Below are 22,331 nucleotides of genomic sequence, written 5' to 3' on the forward strand. Positions count from 1 at the left end.
CTTCACTGATAAACATTTCTTGCTCAACAGCTAGGCTTTTTTTTTTAAATGTTTTCTAGCAATATTTAATATGTGTTTTCAGTTTGATTTGAGTCTTGAGGCAAACCCTCTGTATTCAGATTCATGAAGGCGACTCTTGGCTAGGTTTTTTTTTTTCCTTTACCAAGTAATGAATTCTGTGATCATACACTTCAGTGGTCTCTTGTGGTCTTTCAGACCTATTGGTGTAGCACAGCTTCAGCATTCCTTCATTTTACGAGTTGATCAAACTGTTATCTTGGCCATGCACTCCTAAACTTTCCACTATCTCTCTTATGGGTAATTTTGTCTTCTTTTATTTCTTATAGTGTTTATATAGTTTTATTGAATTTCCTTGAACTGGAGCTGAAATTGTCACTCTTCAAAAAGGAATTTGACTGTAATGATGACTTTACTTGGAGGAAATTGTGTGATTCCCCACTTAATCCTTTTGGCCTCAATTTTTAGTGGCAGAAACAAGCTGTCACATTTTTATCAGAAAAAGCATCTGCTCTATTTTGTATTTTAACAATAACAGGAAAAAAGGAAATACAGGAGCAATTAAATGAACCCACATTTTCAATCACCATACAGACTTAAACCTAATACCTACTGAGTACATCAGCCTGTTCTAGATCTGAACACAAAGTGTGTGTTTGTATTTCAGGTAGTTCTTCAGAGCAGAGAGATTAAAAAAAAGAAAGAAAGAAAAAAGAAAAAGAAAGATACAGTTCATTTAAATTTTTTATTATGAGGTCATAATAAAAATTATTATCTGGAAAAACCCTCTGGAATAAAAAGCGGATGGACCTGTTGTGATTTGGTCTTGATAGCTGTGTCCTGCCAAGGCAAAGGAGGCTGGGGCCAGGTAGTTTCCTAACTTGTCTACATTCTTGACTATCGGTTCACTATTGGAATAAAAGGAGATCACACACTGTCACCTTGTGAGAAGTTTATTTTCACTTCCTATGAATATATTTACATTCTGCTTTAGGGTTTAAAATGAACTTTATTTACAATGCTGCAGTTTAACAACTTAACAATGAGAAAACGTGTGTTCAAATTACATCACATGAACTAAAATATGAAGAATTTTTATTTCAAGGAAATTTTGAGTTTTTTTCCCCCTCTCATTAATTTTCTATCCTGTTTGAGTTTGTTTAAATTTGTCACAATGAGAATATCACCCCAGCCTCTGCATGTTATTTTTATAGTCTGATATAGAAATGTAAATATTTTAATAAAGTATTGTTGAATACAAAAATTTATTCTGTATCCTACCTCAGTCCTTAATATTTCGCTAAAGAGGAACACCAGGGGATGGAATTAAATTGACCTTATTTTATATAGCTGGACGTATTTATTTATTTATTTTTTTAAGCTTAAATAAACAGAGCGAATTGCGGCTGCAGGTTCTGTGTAAAGGTTCTGGGTCACGGGACCTAATCGTTCGTCTGAGCCGCTGTCCGCGGTGCTGAACGCGGGTTTCCCGAATCACATCATATCACAACCAGACCTGAGTTGAGCAGGAAGGCCCGAGCAGGGCTCTGACACCTAAATAGCACTTGCAGATCCAAGAAAAGATGGTAAGGATTCAAAATAAATCTACGTGAACTTAAATGGAAGATCTATTAAAAACAGATCTGAAGCCCCGATTCAAGTTGTTAGGGTTCTACTGCAGGGCAGTGAATAAATCTGAGAACGAATATTTATATAATTTGAGACTAAAAACACTAAGACTGAAATATATAAACATCTGAACATGTTTATAAGTAGATTTAATGTTTCTCCATATATCTGTCGTTTGAACATTTAAGGGAGATAACACGGGGTGTAATAAGCTGCTCCAACACCTCTGATGCCCTGCATGTTTGTTAATTAGGAAGAATTAATGAGCCACAACACGGGGTTCGCCTCCTCCTGGTGGCTTGACGGAAAAGCGCACCCTCACACTGTCACCCTCGAGCACCAGAAGCACACCGCGCCACGCGCAACAGACGCCTAAACGGTGACTTTTGATGTGCAAGAATTTTATTCTGAAAACCTGCAACAGCGAGATGAGTACAGCTGCAAAAATCTTGTAATGTAGATCCCTTTAGTATTTTAAAGTGTCCGCATCATTCGGAGTAAATGTATTATATACAGGCTGTTTGATCACACAGGAGAACTTTGCAAAACTAAATACTTTATTTTTCTTTTGTTTTATTTTATTATTTTATTGTATTTCTTTATTTAATATGTGGAACCTCACGTCTTAAAGGCTGCGGACATGTAAAATGGCCACTTTTAGCTTTTAATTTAATACATTTCTATTTAAAAACAAATAAAATAGAGCACTTTTCTAAAAGAAAATTCTAACGTTAATGCAGCGACTGCAACTTAATACTTATGCTGGGTTCGGAATATATAAATTATTTACAAAGACTGAGACTGCGGGTGTTACATAATTCCCTCAGGCAGCCGCGCACGTTATTACAAGCACTTTGACTTGAAGCCATGATCTCTGCAAAGAAAGATAATAATAATAGTTATTATTATTATTATTATTATTATTCCAAACTATATTTAGGACCTGTCACGTTTGCCCTGCTCTTATATTGTTTTATAAAACAAAAAAATCCAGTCATAATTCGTCCCGCTTCTTGGGAGTCAAGTTATCACAAGAGAGAGAAAGAGTGCGCGCCAGATTGAGAGAGAGAGAGAGAGAGAGAGGTGGTGAAGGTGGGAGGGTGGGGGTGACACCCTTTGCAACAAACCTACCCACAGTAACAAAGCCGGGACACGCGTGCGCGCCGACGGGCCGTGATGCTGCGCTGTTTGGGTATAAATTACTTCATTTGGTGTTGTGGGGCTTCAAAGCGTGAGCAGGCTGCGGACACAAGGGCTCCCACACAAGCTGCTTTCACTGTCTGTGGGTGCACAAGAGGCTGCTCACACTTTAAATCAAACTTTTTATGAGAGATATAGACAAGTAAGCTGATATTTTACTTATTATTTTAAGGTTCTCAGTATAGTCTGTTCGGTCAGCTCACAGAAAAACACATTTCGAGATTTAAAGTTTTTTTGTTTGTTTTTTTTGAACAGAGACGGCATTGAATATTTTAGAAAATTTAAAAAGTCTAGTATTTTTCGATGAGCCAAAATATCAGGTATTTAATTAGCACTTATTTAAAAAAAAACAAACATTTAATTTAATTACTCTGCATCCCATATAATGCATCATATTTCTAATGCATGTGTTTAATGATTATTTTATTTTCTCCCCTGCAGTATGTCCATGATGAATGTGACACGGGAGGGAATTAACCCAACGACTCCAAGGACTCTGTTAGTGACATGCGTGACTCTGCTGGTATCCGTCCACCTGTTTCGATGGTTACGGCGACAGCGATCGATCTCCTGCCCGCCCGGCCCCCTCCCCTGGCCGGTCATCGGGAACGCAGCGCAACTTGGCAACGCACCGCACTTGTATTTTACGCGCATGGTGAAAAAATACGGCAACGTCTTCCAGATCAAGCTCGGCTCTCGGACCGTGGTGGTGCTGAACGGGGAATCCATTAAACAGGCGCTGGTCAAGCAGGGCTCCGAATTCTCCGGCAGACCGGACTTCACCTCCTTCAAGTACATCTCCAATGGGAACAGCCTCGCGTTTGGCACCTCCACGGACTGGTGGAAGGTGCACCGCAAAGTGGCCCAGTCCACTGTCCGGATGTTTTCTACCCGAAACCCCCACACTAAGAAGAAGTTTGAAAATCATGTGCTCAGCGAGGGAAAAGAGCTGCTGCGGCTGTTTTTGAGAAAAACGAAGGAGGACAAATACTTCCAGCCCATGACGTACCTCGTGGTGTCCACGGCCAACATAATGAGCGCGGTTTGCTTTGGGAAACGGTACTCCTACGAAGACGAGGAGTTTCAGCAGCTGGTGGGCAGGAACGACCAGTTCACCCAGACTGTCGGTGCAGGGAGCATAGTGGACGTTATGCCCTGGCTGCAGTACTTCCCCAACCCCATCAAAACCATCTTTGACAACTTCAAGCAGCTCAACCTGGAGTTTAATGCATTTATCCGAGATAAAGTGAAGGAACACAGAAAAACAATCCAGTCAAGCACCATCAGAGACATGACAGATGCCTTTATAGTGGCGCTGGACCAAATAAGCGATAAGATGGGACTTTCTGAGAAAGACTATGTGACCTCCACAGTTGGGGATGTATTTGGAGCAAGTCAAGACACACTGTCGACTGCCCTGCAGTGGATCATCCTCCTTCTTGTCAAGTAATTATCATTTTATAGAAGTGGTTTTAAAAGCAATTATGAATAAATATTTACAGAATGAATGACAATTTGTCCATAACTTGTTGCTAAGGCTGTGCACACTTGAGGAAGTTTAGCAGCATTTGTGTTACGTAACAGCCCATCAGTGGGGAGGGAGGGCCTGCCATGCCGTCAGGTATTGGGAGTAATAAGCTGAAACTGAACACCAGTGAATAAAAGAAAATGAAAGGTGCACTCAGCGTTTATTGAGGAACACTGCTGGCAGACCTTTTAATTTTAAAATATTTCTTGCTATTTAATCCTTTCTGTGCCTGATGCATCGATCAGTGGATACCTTGATCACAGAGCCACTGTTTCTTTTTGCCTGTAAACTGTTAACCTCTTAACCCCGAGCACTTTAACATCAGAAACAATATTCAATAGAGATGATTCCTAACTCATCTTTGTCACTGGCAACAGTGTTTCACTTCTAAAATGTATGTTCACCTGTCAATGCAGGTATCCAGAGATTCAGGTGCGTCTCCAACAGGAGGTGGACAAAGTGGTGGACCGGAGCCGCCTCCCCTCTATCGAGGACCAGCAGCAGCTGCCTTACATCATGGCCTTCATCTACGAGGTGATGCGCTACACAAGCTTCACTCCCCTCACCATCCCCCACTCCACCACCACAGACACCTCCATCATGGGCTACACCGTACCAAAGAATGCAGTCATCTTCATCAACCAGTGGTCCATCAACCACGACCCGGGCATTTGGTCCCATCCAGATACCTTTGACCCCGAGCGTTTCCTACGCCAGAACGGTGCGCTGAACAAAGACCTGACCAGCAATGTGCTCATCTTCTCCTTGGGTAAGCGGCGGTGCATCGGCGAGGAGCTGTCCAAGCTGAAGCTGTTCTTACTCACAGCTCTCATAGTACATCAGTGCAACATCACAGCTGACCCTGCAAGGCCGGTGACGCTGGGCTACAACTACGGCCTGACTCTGAAACCTCACCCTTTCTCTGTAGCCGTCTCTCTGCGCGATGACATGACACTACTGGAAGCAGCTACCAGTTAGGAATTCTCTGAGGAGGTGAAGGTTGAGCGTTCACAAACAATAAATTTAATTCAAACTATGATGGGAAAAAAAAATACATGAAGGCACAGAAAAACTTTAAAACTTTTATTTGAGGCTGAAGAGCATATTTTGAAAACTCAGGCCATTTTTTTAAAATCTCATACGCACTGTTTAAAATGTTTCACATAACAGAGTCGAGACTGATTTAACAGCCTTTGATTGTTGACTTATTTCTAATTAGGGCCTGAAAGAAACAGCTGTGGCATCTGTATCAAAGAACGCATACACCGTGTGCGTGCCACCTCACCTGCAGGAATCTCTCTTAACATCAGAAACAGTCTCACATACCAGCCAGCAATTAGCTATCCTCTTTTGATTCATCAAATTAAAAGACTGCAGCACATTGCCAGCCCTGAACAGGACTTTAAAGCAAGCAGCACTGCAGATGCTGGAGTTCCAAGGTGCAAGATGCAGCAAATGATTGAAAAGTTCAAGCTGTCTGTTAATATTTTTGCTGTCAGATAAAAGAAAAACCAACAAAAAGTATCTTTAAGCACATCTGATTTTCAGGAAACCCATACATTTCTCCTCTTTCTGCATTCTTTGTATTCATGTTCTTTTTCCTAATAAGGCCTTCAAACTCTTTCTAGTGCAATATCAAATCTCTTAAAGCAAAAACTGTGTGACATGTGAAGGTAAGCGCTAAAGACCGGAGTTTTTATGTGACAAAAGTCAAGTGACAAGGTCAGATTTCATGCCGATAAAACAGGTGAATAAGCTCTCAAGCTTCATATCTGCTAACATAAAATATTCATTACTAACATATAGTTCTTTTAACATAAGATATATATGTAGCTACTCAGGAATAAGGCTGGGAAAAGCCAAATACTATTTTTAAATGCTAATGTAATACATTTATATTGTGAAGCCTGCTGTAAATGCTGTTTTAAAGGACGAGGCAAAGGAGCAGACGTGCTGAGGGGAACGCTGAGGTTCCTGCATGAAAAAGTGAATAAAGCTAATGTTTGATCACTGTTATTTACTTCTCCTTTTAAGTCTGAATAATGTCGAACCATTTATGCCTTCTCTTAATTTCCACACTCAAGATACCATTAATTAAATTTCTGTCTCCTGTAATTTTATTAATTTTTTTTTTTTTGTCACAGAAATAGTCATGCTGTCAAAATTAGCATTGAGACGCTGGGAGTAGTTTGTTGATTTTGTTTATAGACTTGTCTAATTGCTCTCTGAGCGCGGGAGACTAATAGACTGTAAAGTCTTGGATTTGAGCATTTGTTGGCTTGCAGCTGATACATTTTGGAATAATGAAATTCAGGCTAATAAAACTATATTTTCATTTTCTCCTGCACTGAACACTTTGTTATTGTATGTAATAAAAACATGTTTAACTAGCCTTTTGCCCCCAAATAATTCAATTGAACTATTCACGTTTACTTTAGTTGCTCCCATTTGAACCATTTGATATGAGTGCTTTAATTACACCTATTATTTATGATATAATCATGAAAGTCAAGAAATACCTCAAATCCAGTCATTTACAGCACCTTCACTTCTTTTACAGAAATATAGAAATTAGTGTCGGTGATTGACACAAACATGATGTTTAGCCCTGCTTAATGTTACAAATACAGCGCTTTAAGCTTCTGACTGCACAGTGCTGCCGCTGTGATGTTATCCTGAGTGTTTCTTTAGTCTACAATGAGCTTGTACAGTTGTATAATAAAAAGATACTATTCTTTTATTTTGCACCCGTGTGGTTTTTGATGCTGTAATCAGGTCAAATGGAGAAATAGATAGATCTTTAAATGTAACTATCTATTTAAAGCTAATAAATCAGAGTTGATTATTAATAAATCACTCTGAATGCAAAGGACCCTTTGCATGGTGCTGTGTCAGGTGGGAACAAAGAGGAAGTGTTAGCGAGATGCCTTTCCCATTTCAGCATTTTATCTCAGTCTGTCAGAACATCCTGTTCTTAATCAGCTGGATGAATATAGAAAGCTTGCCAGTGCATTGCCAATTCAGACAGTAGTTGATTGCTGATATGGCGTCCTCCACGCACCCCCTTTTCCCATTTCTAATAATACAAAGTGAAGACTAAATAGTGCCAGTGAAGTCATGTGTGGCAATGCTCCAAGTACAATCTTTATGAATGGGAAGGAAAACGTTGAGTTGTCTTTAGCTGAACTGAGAAGACAGGTTATCAAACACAAATGAGGTAAAGAGAACAGAGACGCTGACAATGTCATGGTTAATACACCCAGTGCAGCGGCACAGCAACTTCAGTCATAACTGCAGACGGGACAAAAGCAATAACCCCCGAAGGCTGATATTGTCTGCTGCCTTGCATTTCAGGAAGCTGCAGAAGGAAGAAAATATTCCTTCTATGCAGTAACAGAGAATGAAACACATACAGAACATGATCTGAAGTGCACGCTGATCAAATAAAGATGACAAGGAATGCCATGCCTAGTATAGAAGAGCACGTGCTTTATACAAGCTTGGTGTGCACAAACCACAATAAGGAGGGCTGTGGTGGTTTTATCCTGCTGAGAAATTCAAAATATTGCAAGAAGTGGCACTAAGACGCATCCTATGTCATTACAGCTTAGACCTGTCAAGGCTGCATTAACAAGATTAGCATGAAAGCTTGTATCCTTCATTGGCTGAAGATAAAGCACGTACACATGCGGCACATTCACATAAAATCCTTCTGCTGTTGACTGCAAGTTGTGTAACTTAGACATAGCTGAGCTTAGATTGTGAATGGAGGGATATATGGAGATCTGAATGAATGTGAGTGAGATTAAAACAGATGTGGTATTCAGACAGAAGGCAGCCAAACTGCCAAAGCTGACTGCTAGGAATGGTATGATAGCACTGCATGGTTAAGTTAAAATTACCTTAACCGATTTCCGAGCATGTTATCAGCAGACCCTGGCCAGCAGGGGTCAACACCTGCCTAAAGGGGTTAAGTTGAGGTCAAGACATGAACAGAGATCTTTCACCCTTATACAGCTAAGTAATAAGCATGGAGACAAGTTTGAAACTTACAGAAGATCTTCCAACCTTCCTACGGATCCTTCGCCTCAGACGTGGGATAGATTCTTAAGGGGCAAAAGGTGATACCTGCAGTATAACATAACTGAAGCCTTCTCTTGAGGGACACAATGATTTGAAACTAATTTACGTAGGTTAAGTAGGGACCCACAGCTTTAAAGACCCAGAGACTTTAACAGGGGTAAAATTAAATCTTTGCCATTAAATCTGTCCATGAAACATAAGGCTACCAGCAACAGGCTTACAGTTTTGCATAAAGATCGGAAACTATCCATCTTGCCTTGTGCAAATAGTGGAATGAGCTAATTTACTGTAAACTCATATGATTCTCTAAACTTCAGAATAACGCACCGCAGGGAGATAACTCAGCTAGAGAAGTTTTATTTTCAGCCGGTAATGTCATACAATGAAATGCTTGCTGGATGTGATTTGCTTTGCAGACTGAAGGATTAAATGGACTGTGTACCTCATAACCTACAGAGCAAACACATAAAAACACCACATGACATTTTGAAGGGGTAACTAAAATCTATTGCGCACAACAGGATTAATTAGCTTGTAGAACCACCTTGAGCAGCAATAACTTTAAGCAGTTGTTTTCTGTGTGACTTTATCAGTTTCTCACATAGTTGTGGAGGAATTTTAGCTCACTCTTCTTTACAGTGTTGCTTCAGTTCATTGCGGTTTGTGGGCAGTTTATACACAGCTCTATTAAAGCCCCACCACAGCATTCAAGCCTTGACTCTTCTGCCTATCGGAGACTTGGTGCTGTGTGACGGCTTCACATTTGACTCTAGGATACTTTGGTATACAGTTGTTCATGGTTGACTCAATGACTGCAAGGTGCTCAGGTCCTGTGGCTGCAAAATGAGCCCAAATCATCACCCCTCCACCACCGTGTTTGACAGTTGCTATGAGGCGTTTGTGCTGATATGCTGTTTGGTTTTTGCCAAATGCGGAGCTGTGCATTATGTCCAAACATCTCCACTTTGTTCTCATCTGGCCAAAGGTCTTTGTTCCAGAAATCTTGTTGTTTGTTAAGAAAAAAATTTGAAAACCTAAGTCAGACTTTCTCCAGACAGACCATACTTGTTCAGCCTTTTTCTCATTAAACTCATTCTGAGTGTTGCAGTCTGACCTTTGGGTAAATTTGCTGAGATGTCTACTCCTGGGAAGATTGTGGCAGGCTTAACACATACCTGAATGCTCCAGACCAGCAAACTGCCTAAACTTTTGTTGTTATAGAGGTGCTCACACTTGCTGATTATCAGTTAAGTGCAGTGTATCACCAGCACCGAGCTGCTACAGACCCTCTCAATTCTTATGGAAGCAGGAGCAAGGACTGCAATGACCTCTGTGAAGGGTTTCTTTTCCATAACTATGCAAATAGATAGTAAATTATAATTTGGCCAACATGTAAATAACTTGTGTACCAGATAAATAAGATGTGTGCACAAGATAATTATCTTTTGTACACAGTTATCTTGGGCAATTAACTTTTGCGTACTGCATAAAAATCTGTTTGCACAGAATTGCAAATTGTGTTCATAAGATTAAAAAAAAATTATGTGTTGTGTTAAAAAAAAAATCATGTACCCTGCAAAAGGCTGTAATTAGTTCCAGTTTGTGCCTCTTATGTACTTATTTACATTTCTGACACAGAAATAATCATCAGTTTCTCTAAAAGAAACCAGCAATGATTTTAAAGAAACCCCAAAGTAAACTTTATACTGTTCTGACTCTCGTAACCTCAATGCAACGCACTGTCTGAATAATGATTAAAAAAAAAATTTTAACTTGTTCAACAAACTGCACGTCTGTTTTACAATCAAAAACATAAATGACAACCGATCAGTTTCCTGGATAAGAAAACAGGCTGTAAATCTCTTATGCAACAATGGACAGCTAGCTTTCTGGCGAGTGTGCTCGCACATGCAGACCAACTGTAAGTGATTCCTGCAGCTGTCTCAACTCAGACTTTTGATTAAAGAGCACAGGAGGCTCATAAAATCAGTCAGGAAAGGTGAAGTTTTCATTACTGTATAAACAAACACCTGTGCTCATAAAGGGAGCCACCCATTTAAAATGGCTCTACTGTGGAAGAAAAAAAAAAAAAAAAGCTGAAACATGACTAGACGGGTGGGAATTTAGCCTGAATGCAATCTAGTAACAAATTCTGAATTGCCCTGGCACAAAATGTACAGTCTGGGAGAAAGCTCAGCAATCACGTAGGCTCCAGCAGGAGCTTGTTACACTCTGTTGATTCTGGATTAAGATCAATTTAGTGCATAAGAAAAAAACAAAACAAATAAATCACTGTGTATCTTAATTATACAGTACAGCTTATATAACTTTATTCCTCAGCAATAAAACCTACAAAAACATAAACAAGCCAGATAAGCTTACAAATTTGATCAGGATTGATTTAATTATAGATTCCAGTACCATTAATCATTAAATACACACTGTCTAAAATACTGCACAGTGTAGTGTATAATCTCTATCCAATGTGGTACAACCTTGAGGAGCTTGTTTTGGCATTTCAAAAAAAAAAAAGAAAGAAAAGAAAAAAGAAGAAATACATTCGTAGTGTTGATAGAAAAATCTGTAAAGTGATATCAAAAGAATTCATTTTGTAGATAGACTTAAAACATAAAATAATTAATCAGCCTAGAAATTGAAAAAATAAAAATAAACCCCCTAAACAAGTTTCCAGTATAAAGATAACTAGAGCTATCTGTCAAAATGCATGTTTTACTTCACTGAGCAGATTTATTAACAAAACAGCTGGGAATGTGTAAAACTGTAATAAAAGGAAACATTCAAACCTTATTTTAGGCTCATCAGGTCACATTTTAGTGGCATTTTGCAACCAGGAAAACACCACTGCATCATGCTAAAGCGATGACTCTGCATCCCTGCTTTATTCATCAGAGTCATCAGGCCGGTGGGTTTTTTCTTTTTTCAGGGGAGAGAAAAAAACCCCAGAAAACGCACAATAAGCCCTCAGATTTCCTCTCAGTGACTCCTTTACATGGACACCAGTGAGCTCATTTAACAAGTCATTTGTTCTTTTATGTTCTGATCGGTCCTTAACTGAAACCTTCATAAACCCTTAATTAAACTTTAACCAGTATAATAAGGTGTAGTATATTTGCAGTATAATGAGAGCTCTCTATATACATTAAAACCACTTTTTAATTTGGCTTCCTGATTCACATGGTTTGGTTACATGGCTCTCCACTTTCTTGACTAAGGGGGGAAAAAAGCTGTCTCAGAAAAAATTCACCCTAGACTGTTTAGGTTTAATAATAGTTCCCAAACTATCATACATGAGTGCATCAGAGCTCCATTTAAAGGTTAAAAAAAGAATGCGTGGAAATTCAAATGCTCTTGATAACCCACACGAGGAGGAAACCTTTCAGAAATAGAGACTCTGGAGTAAAAGGCGCTTCTGTTCCCAAACACCTGTACAGGTGCTTTCTGATTCTATTTAGAGGAACTCATTGACATCATTTATGGAGTCATTTTTTCCATGATCTGGCAAACATACAAAAGGGCCCATTAACCATAGGACTTCAGGTGTGGTGGTGTACACACACATCTGTATGCAAAAACCTGCTGCTGTCCAACAGTCTACTTCATGCTGTGGCTCGGCTATCAATGAAACTGAGCAGCAGGAGGTAAATTAATGACTAACATCGAGAAGTCAACAAGTCACGAAAAGACAGGATCAGAGTGTATATCCGTGAGAAAATCATTTTATAGAGTCTGCAGGTAAATGTCACAAAAGAGCATTATTGCTGGTCTGTATTGGCAGGCTGGGTGGGGGGTGTCGTCCAGTGGTCACAGCATTCCAAGATGTTTGGGTGCGCCACTGTCTGATGTGACAGGACGGAACAACAAGTCCTGTGGGTCACTTTCCCAAAAAGCAACAGGTCTTTGTTATCAAGGAAACCTGAGACATGCTGGAATTAGGTTCCCTATCAGAGCTCGGAGAATGCCTGCTACACACTGCTGTAAACTGAAGAAAACTGGTTTAGCTCACATCTTTTTTTTTCTCCACTATTAAAAATTGTCATTCACATATGACTGAAAAGTAAAACAGATGATCCTGATGTGGTGGCATTCTGCTTCCCTACACTCACAGAGTGAATTAACATGATGTCCTTTCACACACAGATTCAGTGCTCGCAAAATAATTCCTAAAAATGTCGTCACACTCCAAGTGCTGGGCACAGTAAACTCAGCTCCTTTTGTGCTTCTTCATCCTGAAGAAAAAAAACATGACACTGAATTAACACCTTTAAACACTGTATTATTTTGGTTTAATATGCATAATACAGCAGCCTGTGATGTAGTTTGGTCTGAATCAACAGATCTGAATACAGATGGTTCTGAAGTGTACCTCTTTGGATTCAGCGCTCATTGAACAAGCAGCTTCACACATCTTCTTAGCATTTTCCCACTGGCCCAGGTCTTTGTAGCACTGCCAAAGAAAAGACAAAAAACTGTCACCGTTTTGTCCCAAAAAGATCCTGCAGAATGGTTTAAATTTCACAATCCAGCCACAAACCTGATGTGTCCAGTACTGACCTTAGCTAGAAACACATAGTTGAGTTTAGAATAAGCTGGATGGAGCTCCTCGACCTGGTTAAAAAACACAGACATGTTTCAAAAACTTTATCTCTGTTTATTAAAACATACTGAAGAAATACTAAAGTACATTTCTAACTATCCTGAAAGAAGCTTACATTTATAGCAAACAGCAACCTCTGACAAAAAACTAATTTGCAAGTGCCAAAACCCATGTCCAATTCCAGAGCAGAAATAAAATACATTTTAAACCTGCTACAACCTCAGTTTTGGTCTCGTTGGTCATTTCCCTGTTCATGACAAATATTCGGGCCTGACTGTAGCTGCTTTGAGTAAACATGACAAAATGATGGTTGCATTGTTACCTTGTTCAGTCCTGTTACACTGAAAGACACGAATAAGTTAGCCTTCAGTTTTCTAGTTAATTCATTTTAAAAATAAAGCCTTTTTTCACTAACCAAAATATTTAATTCAACATCACAGAGAGTCATGAATGAACCTGGCTAACCAAGCTAGCTAGCCAGTACAAGCATTAGATGAAAAAGTCCCTACAGCTAACTTTGGCCCCAAACACAGTCATGTCCTTTTTAAAAGAAAACAAATGACAACAACTGAAAAATGATGGAGATGGTTGAAATGTCACAAATGAGGTGTCACAATAAGAGCCCACAAAAGAATGGCCATGCCCATCTTTTATATACAGTCTATAGCCTAGGTCACCAATAGGCAGACCGCCATCCAGGGTCCGGATCCAGACCTGGACCCATTACTAGATTTTGACGAACCATTTTTATGTTAATTTTCTTATATTTACAGTATGGTTATTTTAATCTGCGCAGCCTTTTCCTTTGTCTTTACTATACACAGGAAACACAAAGACCAATCGCATGATACTACTCAGCCAATCACATCCTTTAGTCAGAGCGCGTGTGAAAACAGAGAACTCCACGAGGAAAACAGCCCGAGAAAGCCAGTCAGGGAGAAACGGAGGGTTAAGGCTGAGATGGTTTACATGTGAAATATAATTAAAAAAAGAAGAAAAGTGGAATCTCAAACTACACATTTTCAACATTTTAAATTAACCGCTTTATTTGAAGACAACTTTTTCAAAAGCTCTTTTTTTATTGAATGCAGCCCTTATTTCCTTATTTTATTATTAGCGTACTCCAGGTCATTGTGAAAAGTAATAATAAACATTGCTGAAATACTGCTGAATTTGTACTTTGTTTTATGTGACAGCCAGATGCTGAGTATATACAGACACTGATACAACTGTAAGCATACTTCAAAATATATTCCACTGAATTTTAATGCATGTGAATCTTTATAATTTGGACCTTTAATTGAGGAAATTCTCTCAAACTGGACCTCCTTAAATTTTAATTAAATATCTCTGTTGTATAGTTTTACAACAGATAAAGGGGAGTTACAAAGTGTGTACATAGCAAACATGGGTCCAACTACAAACCTCTACAAACCTGAACATAACTTTGATTCTAACGACAGCCCTGTGACGTTTCCTGACTGCATCTTGAACTGCTGCAACGCTATGCTTAGACAAAAGCAGACATCTCAACACAAATTCCTCTGAAATGAGTGTGAGGTTGTTCACACATACAGAATCACTGGCTAAAAACACTAAAAGCCGTGCTGTCACGACTGGTATTCACATCTGTAATAACAGCTGCTTTTACTAACTCAAGCGTGTGCAATTGGATTACACATAAATATTTCCATTTTAGTGATTCCGATCTTCAGACAAAAAAAAAAATGACAAGCTCTGTGTGCATCATTAAAAATGTCAAGAACAGGAGCCATATCGCTCGACTCTTTAATCCTCGATCATTCTTTGCTAAGCAAGTTAGTCAAATACAGCCATCCACTCATTAAAGTTAGACCTGTTCTTGTTAAAGCTTCACAAAGGGCTCCTCCAGGTCACTTGTGACATGTTGTAACAGTGACCAAATTGATGGGATAGAAGACAGGAGGATGAGGCATGCACAGGAATATTGGCTAGAAGCAAAAGTAATTTCTCCTACTATATAAACATTTGCAAAGTGGGAACACAGATTAAGCCTTTCTAAATACAGAGGGTTTGGGCTTTAAAAACAGCGAACAGATGCAACCTGCAGGCAAATTGCAATGCAGCGCAAGATTAAACAGGGTTGTGCTTTACGTGTTTCATTCAGAACAGCCACTCAATTAAAAAGTACTACAACATAAACTTGTTCACACGGTTACTCCCATCATTTGAGTTCAGCTCTTATTTGTGAAGCTTATCGTGTTTCACCCCACTCTCTGACTGGGGGCATTTCACTTTAAAATGTGGACAGCATAATGCTTTAAACATAATGTAATGCAGTGCTCAAAAATAAAGATATATGTGTAAATAAAGAGTGATGCTGCAGAATTAATCACAATACCTTAAGAAAATTCTTCAGTGCGTCTTCAACTGTTGCGACTGGTGGTTCTCCAAACAGAGTTGAAGCCACTTTCCTCTCAATCCATGATAACTGAGACACCTGAAAACAATCAAACATCACCAAAATCAAAAGAAAAATTTCTACCTTGGTTTAATAATAATGGAAGAGCAGGGTAATGCTACAGTCACACTAGGAAAAAACAGTGGTTGGAGATCACGGCACGACTGAAATTATTGTGACTGAGTGCAATGCTCTTGTAATCTCATTGCCTTTGACCTGGTGGGAGGCAACCTTTGAAATGGCGGGAAAGACGGGGACCAGTTCTGCAACCACTCAGCTGCCGTCTTCAAAGCGTCTTTGGTGCATTAAGATAGCAATAAAATCTAATAAGACGGAGTCAGTCTGCTATCAGTTTGCAACTGAATTGGGTCAAGTTGGAATTTATATGCAACTTGTTTGTGATAATTTAGCGATTAAATGTGATAAATCGGCAAAAATTGCAAATCTTTTGCCATCTACATCCACAGAAATTCAAATTAACTACTTATACTTATTAACTACTTATGTAAAATGATGGGCACTCAGCAACCTTGCTTTTATATAGGAATAGAACCAGAATAGAACCAGCTGATTTGAGTCCTCTATTGCAGAGAGACATCTCACAGATACAGTATAAGTACTCATTGCTGCAGACTCACAAATTGATTGGAATCTGTTTGTATTTACAAATTAGATGGCAAATATGTGCAAACCTTTGCTAATTTGAGAGTGATTACAGGCAGTCTCACTTACACTGCAATTGTTTGGAGAAAGGTTGCCTCCCACCAGGTGACCTGTGCAATCAAAAGTGTTGACCAGTTGTTCACTGCAACTACTTGCAATTGGTTGCCGAATGCAAAAAAACCCCACTAAACTTCTGGGATTGCCTTCCCAAAGCACTGACCTCAACCCTATTGGAAATTTGTGGACTGCTTAAAAGCTGGTTCCATGCCAGGAAACCAGCCAATTTAAAGTTCTGCCATGTAGAGTGTTCAAATATCCAGCCAGAATCATGCCAGAAGCTTGTTGACGGCTACCAAAAGCATCTGGTGGAGGTGACTAGCTAAGGAACCTTTAACCAGATATTTGTGGGGATGTATATTTGAGCCTATATATATAATTTTGACCCTGTGTAGATTTGAGAAAATCTGAAATAAATTCAAATTTGTGCACTTGGTTTTTAGTTATTAAAGATGTATGCTGTCCACCCGAGAAAGAGCCCAAATTACCATGACATTCACGAGTGGATGTAAACTTCTGACCACAGCAGAATTGCTGCCATCTCTTGAGCTGTTTAGGTAATGTGGAGGTTTTACCATTTTGTAGCCTAAAGGTTCAATATATGACATTCAAAGTTCACTGGATGGTGTATGTAGCACCAGCATTTCAGACCAAAAACAAATTGTCTCATTGGCCCCACCCCTTTTGCTGAGTCTCATATACACATAGTTTAATAGAAATGGCATCCCTGAACAGCTATGAAGTAATTTAACAGTTACAACAGAAGATAAAATAATCTGCAGAAATTTCCAAGCAGGACTGGTTGCCTGTCATTTTTCTTAACTTTTACAGCCAATTTCCTGTTACTTTACCAGTATTTCAATGACCACGGGTACCCCCCGCACACTGATACTTTGCTATTAACGCCTTCTGCAGAAGAATGATACCAGGCAGCAGAAACCTGGGTCAAATGTAATATTTCTGCCTTGCACCAGTCATGAGAGCAGCATCTAATTGCAGGTGTAGCATTGCTCTGGCATAATTATAGGACCCTTCAAACAGAACCGCTGGTTGAATGTGAACAGAAGGTCATTGTTGAACATGAATGTACCACAGACAGCCTGTAAAATCCAATCCCTGAAAATATCAGGTGTTACACCACCATTAGATCTGCAGAGTCCTTCACCCCTTCTCTGGTGTTAGCAGTTTTATATAATTCAGTCACAGAAATCTCTGTATTAGTTTCCTTCCTTTCTGGGACTTAGTTTGATAGTTGGTACCAAGGTACATTATGAACAGCTCCTGAAACAACAGGAAACCTCAAGAGCAGAATGTCTGGGGCATTTTTATCTAAACAACACCAATTCATCATGTTACATTTCTGACAAGACATGACGGTTACAGAAACAATCACGAGCTGCATCAAAAATGACTGCTGCTACTGAAAGAGCATGAGCCAGATAGAAACAGGATGAAATTATCTCCCTGGTACAATCTGATTTAAAGCTAACAATGGATGGTGTTAACCTCCCATAGCGCTCTCTGTGAATATCGCAGAGGGAAAAACAAACCTCAAGGAAACCTAAACAGTGGAAATGAATGAGGGGAAACCGTGGGTGGGTTAGCAAAGGGAGGTGGGGGGCCACACAGACACGCTAGTCTTCATAAATTTACAGTTTCTTGAACAGAGGAGAGAGGGGAGAGAGAAGTGTTACACGGTGTGTCGGATTGGTCACATACAGCATAGCACCAGCGGCCCAGGAGGTAGTAGGACAGGGGGTCCTGCGGCTTCAGCTCAATGGCTTTATCCAGATGATCCTGAGAAGAGAAGCAGGCAGACAGAAGATTTTCACTGTTGATTCATAGCACAGCTGCACCGCCTTCTGTTCTGACCTGATCTGTCCTGCTTCACCAACCCACAAGTATTTCACAAACACCTCTCACACACGCGATCTAGTCGAGCTACCGCACACTCCTGGCTGTCACGCACCTTCCCTCGTTCTTTCCATTCTTGTCTATGAGCAACATTTTTTTTTTCACATCTTCCCTCTCCAGTGCTCTATCTCTCACTTTCACCTGTCAAAGAGTTTTGAAGGCAGCCAGTGTTTGCTGGAGGCTGCTGACAGAAGATAAAATGCTACGTGCTGTTGTTCCACACTCCATCTTATGCAACTTAATGGCTGTAGGAGGGACCTACTGGCTTAAATGATACGAGTAGCCTGAGTACATGGGTCACGCAATGTCCAATATGCATGAAACATGTATACTGCATTGTTTTATTAATGTGCACAGTCAAAACTGGCGCTCTGTTTGCATGTCTTACCTTAAAGACATATCCGTTCTTGATCTTGTTTTGGATGGTGTCATACTCTGCCATAATTCCACACATGATGGCATACCTGTGGGGAAACACTGCTTTTAGAGGTTCAGACTATCACACACCTCAACAATCTATTTGAAGAGCAAAACAAACTAAATTAAATAAACTGGGACAAAAAGCAAATTGATATGTAATGTTTTAAAGCCTGTATGATGTAATTAGGTGATCAAGCAGCTGAAGCTGCAGGAACCTGATGGTAATTCTTCTAACTCTTATTATTTATTATTTGGTGCTAAAAGCATTGTGTGCAATAAAAAAGTTAAGATCTGGAAACATGAAACTTCAGTTCCAGATTGCACCCAGTACTCACACCCCAAAACTTGAGTGAGCGCTGAGAAAAGTTTTACAATTACCTCAAAATGTACTTTGTCCAGACTCAGAATTCTTTTATCATTTTCATCTGATAATACAGTACCCTTTGGCTCCAGCTTTAAAACTCAGACGCACGCTTCTGTAAAAAATACAACCATGGAATAGCCAGAGCCTAAAATCCAAAGTGCATACTTTTTCTTTTTCTTAATTATTTTTTTGTATTTGGTTTTATTGCATGTGGTATGCATACAATTGGGTCATACTGCTTTGATATGGGGACATGCCACTGTGTTATAACACTGCAACTTGAGCCATGACCCTCTTTGTGTGTGTAGTTGGCACCAAATGACTAGAAACGCATTGTGGCTCACATTGTGCAGAAGTGTCAAGATGCAGTCGGATTTTAACTGCATGCTCTGAATTATTATATTTTGGTGCTTCTTCAGGGATAGTAAATGTTTTGAAAGTTTTTTAAGCATTTTTTGTGTACAGGAACAGGAACAGTAGGCAAATAAAATACACTAGCTAATGCCCAATGACTTTAACCTTTAACTGAAAAAATAAAAATCCTCAGTTCTTAGGCTTGACAGGGGGCCAACTTGTGACTTCTACATTTTGTATATTGTTGGAAACCCTACATAAGTCTTCATTCAAGCAGTTTTTGGATGTATGTTTCAAATGGTGTTAAACTCACTAACTTTACTGAAGTTAGTGAGTTTAACACATGTGATATCATTGCATAAAACTGTAAAAAGATGTGTGTCTCCCCAAGCCCTACATAAGCTACTAAGACAATCTGGATAAAAAGAAATGCAATGACACCATCAGGCAGTCTTGTTTGCCTGGTTCTGACAACACAAAAGTACAACAATCATATTCTGCACGGGCAGGAGAGGCACAGAGATGGTCAGCAGCAACTCTCAGTCACACCACCTTTTCTCTGGGTCACTAACAACTTAAGGACCTCCAAAAAATCCTACTCAGTGATCGTTAGTAAGACTCCTCATTAGACAACATCAGCAGAGATAATCTGCTTCACCTTATTCCCCTGCTCTCTAATTAATACACTGGCTTGAACCAATGGGCAGGTGGAAGGGAAACAAAAGGCGATTTCAGCTTTGGGCTCTGTAAGTCAGCATGACGCTGAGGGTTTGGAGGGGAGAGGAGTGAGCTGATCAAAGCCTTTTCACTGCGAGGCTGCTTTAATCCTGCTGGTACTCTGTCAAACACCACCAAGCAACATAAACACCTTTTTACACGAAGGATCAGTGTGTACAAAGGTCATCTGACAGCACCGGCTGACACGATGGCAGTGATGGCAGATAGAATCTACAACTGTACATGTGTACTAAGGTGTCTGTTATGTGTGAATAGATTTTCTTTTTAGCACAGTATAATGCGATGATGGGCTACTGTGGGCTCTGAAGTAAGCTCTGGCAGACTGCAAACTGTACTATATGATTAGCAGGCAATTACTAAATTCAGGCAGAATGATTAATCTCACTGGCAGGAGATTTAATTCAACTGAGACTGTTCCAAATATTATCTGATCAAGATGTACAAAATAAAACCAATTAAGGTGGTTACAGTTGGACGAAATATCATAAAAACATTAATCTTCACACTTACTGGAAAATTGTCAGTGATATGACAGGTGTTAATCACATCACTTCTAAGTGCCTTAAATTGGCCAAACACAGGCCTATGTAACTTTCAACAAAAAAGATGTGTTTATTTTTCTAAAGTAGAGCAGGGTGCGGCTGTGCTGCCACTGGTTGGCGCTTGATGAGTAGAGAGCTCCACAACATCAGAGGAGCAGAGATGCTATCTGTCTGCTGTTGCACTGCCTGGCTTCCAATGAAAACACACTGCTGGATGTAAGCGCTTTGAGCAAATCTTTCACTGGCAACTAAATATCAGCAGATAGGAAACTGAGAAAGGACGCAGTTGGTGTTGGTGACCGTTTCCTTTTTTTGTATGCAAATTCTGCTCCTGCCATACAATTAGTTAAAAGCTGCTCACAGTATCCAACTCTTCAGTGTTAACAATTACAGAAAAGTTTGGACAGTGGCTGCTTTTTTATTTAAATCATTTTCAGTCCACTCCTTGTATCTAACCATTTTCAGAGTAAAGTACTTAATTCAAAGGATGAACCAGTGTTGGGTCTACTTGAGTCAACTTAGCAAAGGACAATTTTAAATTGTATGTTTAGGCACTTTGCTACTAGCAGCCTGTCACAAAAACACATCACTGGTTCCCATTTCTTTAGCCAAATCTATGAAAAATACCAAAGATAACACAGTTTGACAGGCATAAAATACACAGCTCAAAAAAATAAAGGGAACACTCAAGTAACACATCCTAGATCTGAATGAATGAAATATTCTCATTGAATACTTTGTTCTGTACAAAGTTGAATGTGCTGACAACAAAATCACACAAAAATCATCAATGGATTTATTAACCAATGGAGGCCTGCATTTGGAGTCACACACAAAATTAAAGTGGAAAAACACACTACAGGGTGATCCAACTTTGATGTAATGTCCTTAAAACAAGTCAAAATGAGGCTCAGTATTGTGTGTTGCCTCCATGTGCCTGTATGACCTCCCTACAATGCCTGGGCATGCTCCTGATGAGGTGGCGGATGGTCTCCTGAGGGATCTCCTCCCAGACCTGGACTAAAGCATCCGCCAACTCCTGGACAGTCTGTGGTGTAACGTGACGTTGGTGGATGGAGCGAGACATGATGTCCCAGATGTGCTCAATCGGATTCAGGTCTGGGGAATGGGCGAACCAGTCCATAGCTTCAGTGCCTTCATCTTGCAGGAACTGCTGACACACTCCAGCCACATGAGGTCTAGCATTGTCCTGTACTAGGAGGAACCCAGGGCCAACCGCACCAGCATATCGTTAGCCTAATAGCATAATTGCCTAAGTCATATTTTGGCATATTTTTAGATAACTACCTAATTATACTCTGCTAACAGTGTAGATTAATTTAGATAGATATCTCAATTTTGGCCAAAATATGACTTAGCCTAATAGCATAATGGCCTAAGGATATGGTCTCACAAAGGGTCTGAGGATCTCATCTCGGTACCTAATGGCAGTCATGCTACCTCTGGCGAGCACATGGAGGGCTGTGCGGCCCTCCAAAGAAATGCCACCACAAACCATTACTGACCTACTGCCAAACCGGTCATGCTGAAGGACGTTGCAGGCAGCAGATCGCTCTCCACGGCATCTCCAGACTCTGTCACGTCTGTCACAGGGTGCCAGTGGCGAATTTGTCAATCCTGGTGTTCTCTGGCAAATGCGAAGCATTCTGCACGGTGTTGGGCTGTGAGCACAACCCCCATCTGTGGACGTCGGGCCCTCATACCATCCTCATGGAGTGGGTTTCTAGCCGTTTGTGCAGACACAT

The 22,331-nt window shown here is 39.9% G+C and overlaps 2 protein-coding genes across 6 annotated transcripts in view; one reads left to right on the plus strand and one right to left on the minus strand.

The window, feature by feature from the left end:
• The first annotated feature begins 2,896 nt into the window (after window positions 1-2,896).
• On the plus strand, window positions 2,897-7,049 carry cyp1b1 (cytochrome P450, family 1, subfamily B, polypeptide 1). 4 transcript variants are annotated; one of them, XM_030747999.1, is made up of 5 exons: window positions 2,902-2,989; window positions 3,103-3,167; window positions 3,289-4,293; window positions 4,792-5,368; window positions 5,595-7,049. In XM_030747999.1, exons 2-4 carry the CDS (start codon window positions 3,151-3,153, stop codon window positions 5,351-5,353), a joined length of 1,584 nt encoding a protein of 527 aa, XP_030603859.1. In that variant the 5' UTR covers window positions 2,902-2,989; window positions 3,103-3,150; the 3' UTR covers window positions 5,354-5,368; window positions 5,595-7,049. The 4 variants fall into 4 exon arrangements, with proteins under 4 accessions (XP_030603857.1, XP_030603859.1, XP_030603856.1 ...); XM_030747996.1 differs by having other exon boundaries at window positions 4,792-7,049; XM_030747997.1 differs by having other exon boundaries at window positions 2,897-3,167; window positions 4,792-7,049.
• Window positions 7,050-10,832: 3,783 nt separating this feature from the next.
• The window catches only part of rmdn2 (regulator of microtubule dynamics 2), a 41,611-nt gene continuing 30,112 nt past the window's right edge, over window positions 10,833-22,331 (minus strand). For both annotated transcript variants that reach the window (XM_030748721.1, XM_030748723.1), the window contains exons 6-11: window positions 18,536-18,611; window positions 17,953-18,030; window positions 15,454-15,552; window positions 13,031-13,084; window positions 12,843-12,923; window positions 10,833-12,705 (exon numbers count right to left, since the gene is read on the minus strand). In XM_030748721.1, coding sequence (XP_030604581.1) covers window positions 12,652-12,705; window positions 12,843-12,923; window positions 13,031-13,084; window positions 15,454-15,552; window positions 17,953-18,030; window positions 18,536-18,611 — 442 coding nt within the window. In that variant the 3' untranslated portion in view covers window positions 10,833-12,651. The remainder of the gene's footprint in view (window positions 12,706-12,842; window positions 12,924-13,030; window positions 13,085-15,453; window positions 15,553-17,952; window positions 18,031-18,535; window positions 18,612-22,331) is intronic.

Source organism: Archocentrus centrarchus, chromosome 15, assembly GCF_007364275.1.
Source record: "Archocentrus centrarchus isolate MPI-CPG fArcCen1 chromosome 15, fArcCen1, whole genome shotgun sequence".
Classification (NCBI taxonomy): Eukaryota; Metazoa; Chordata; class Actinopteri; order Cichliformes; family Cichlidae; genus Archocentrus; species Archocentrus centrarchus.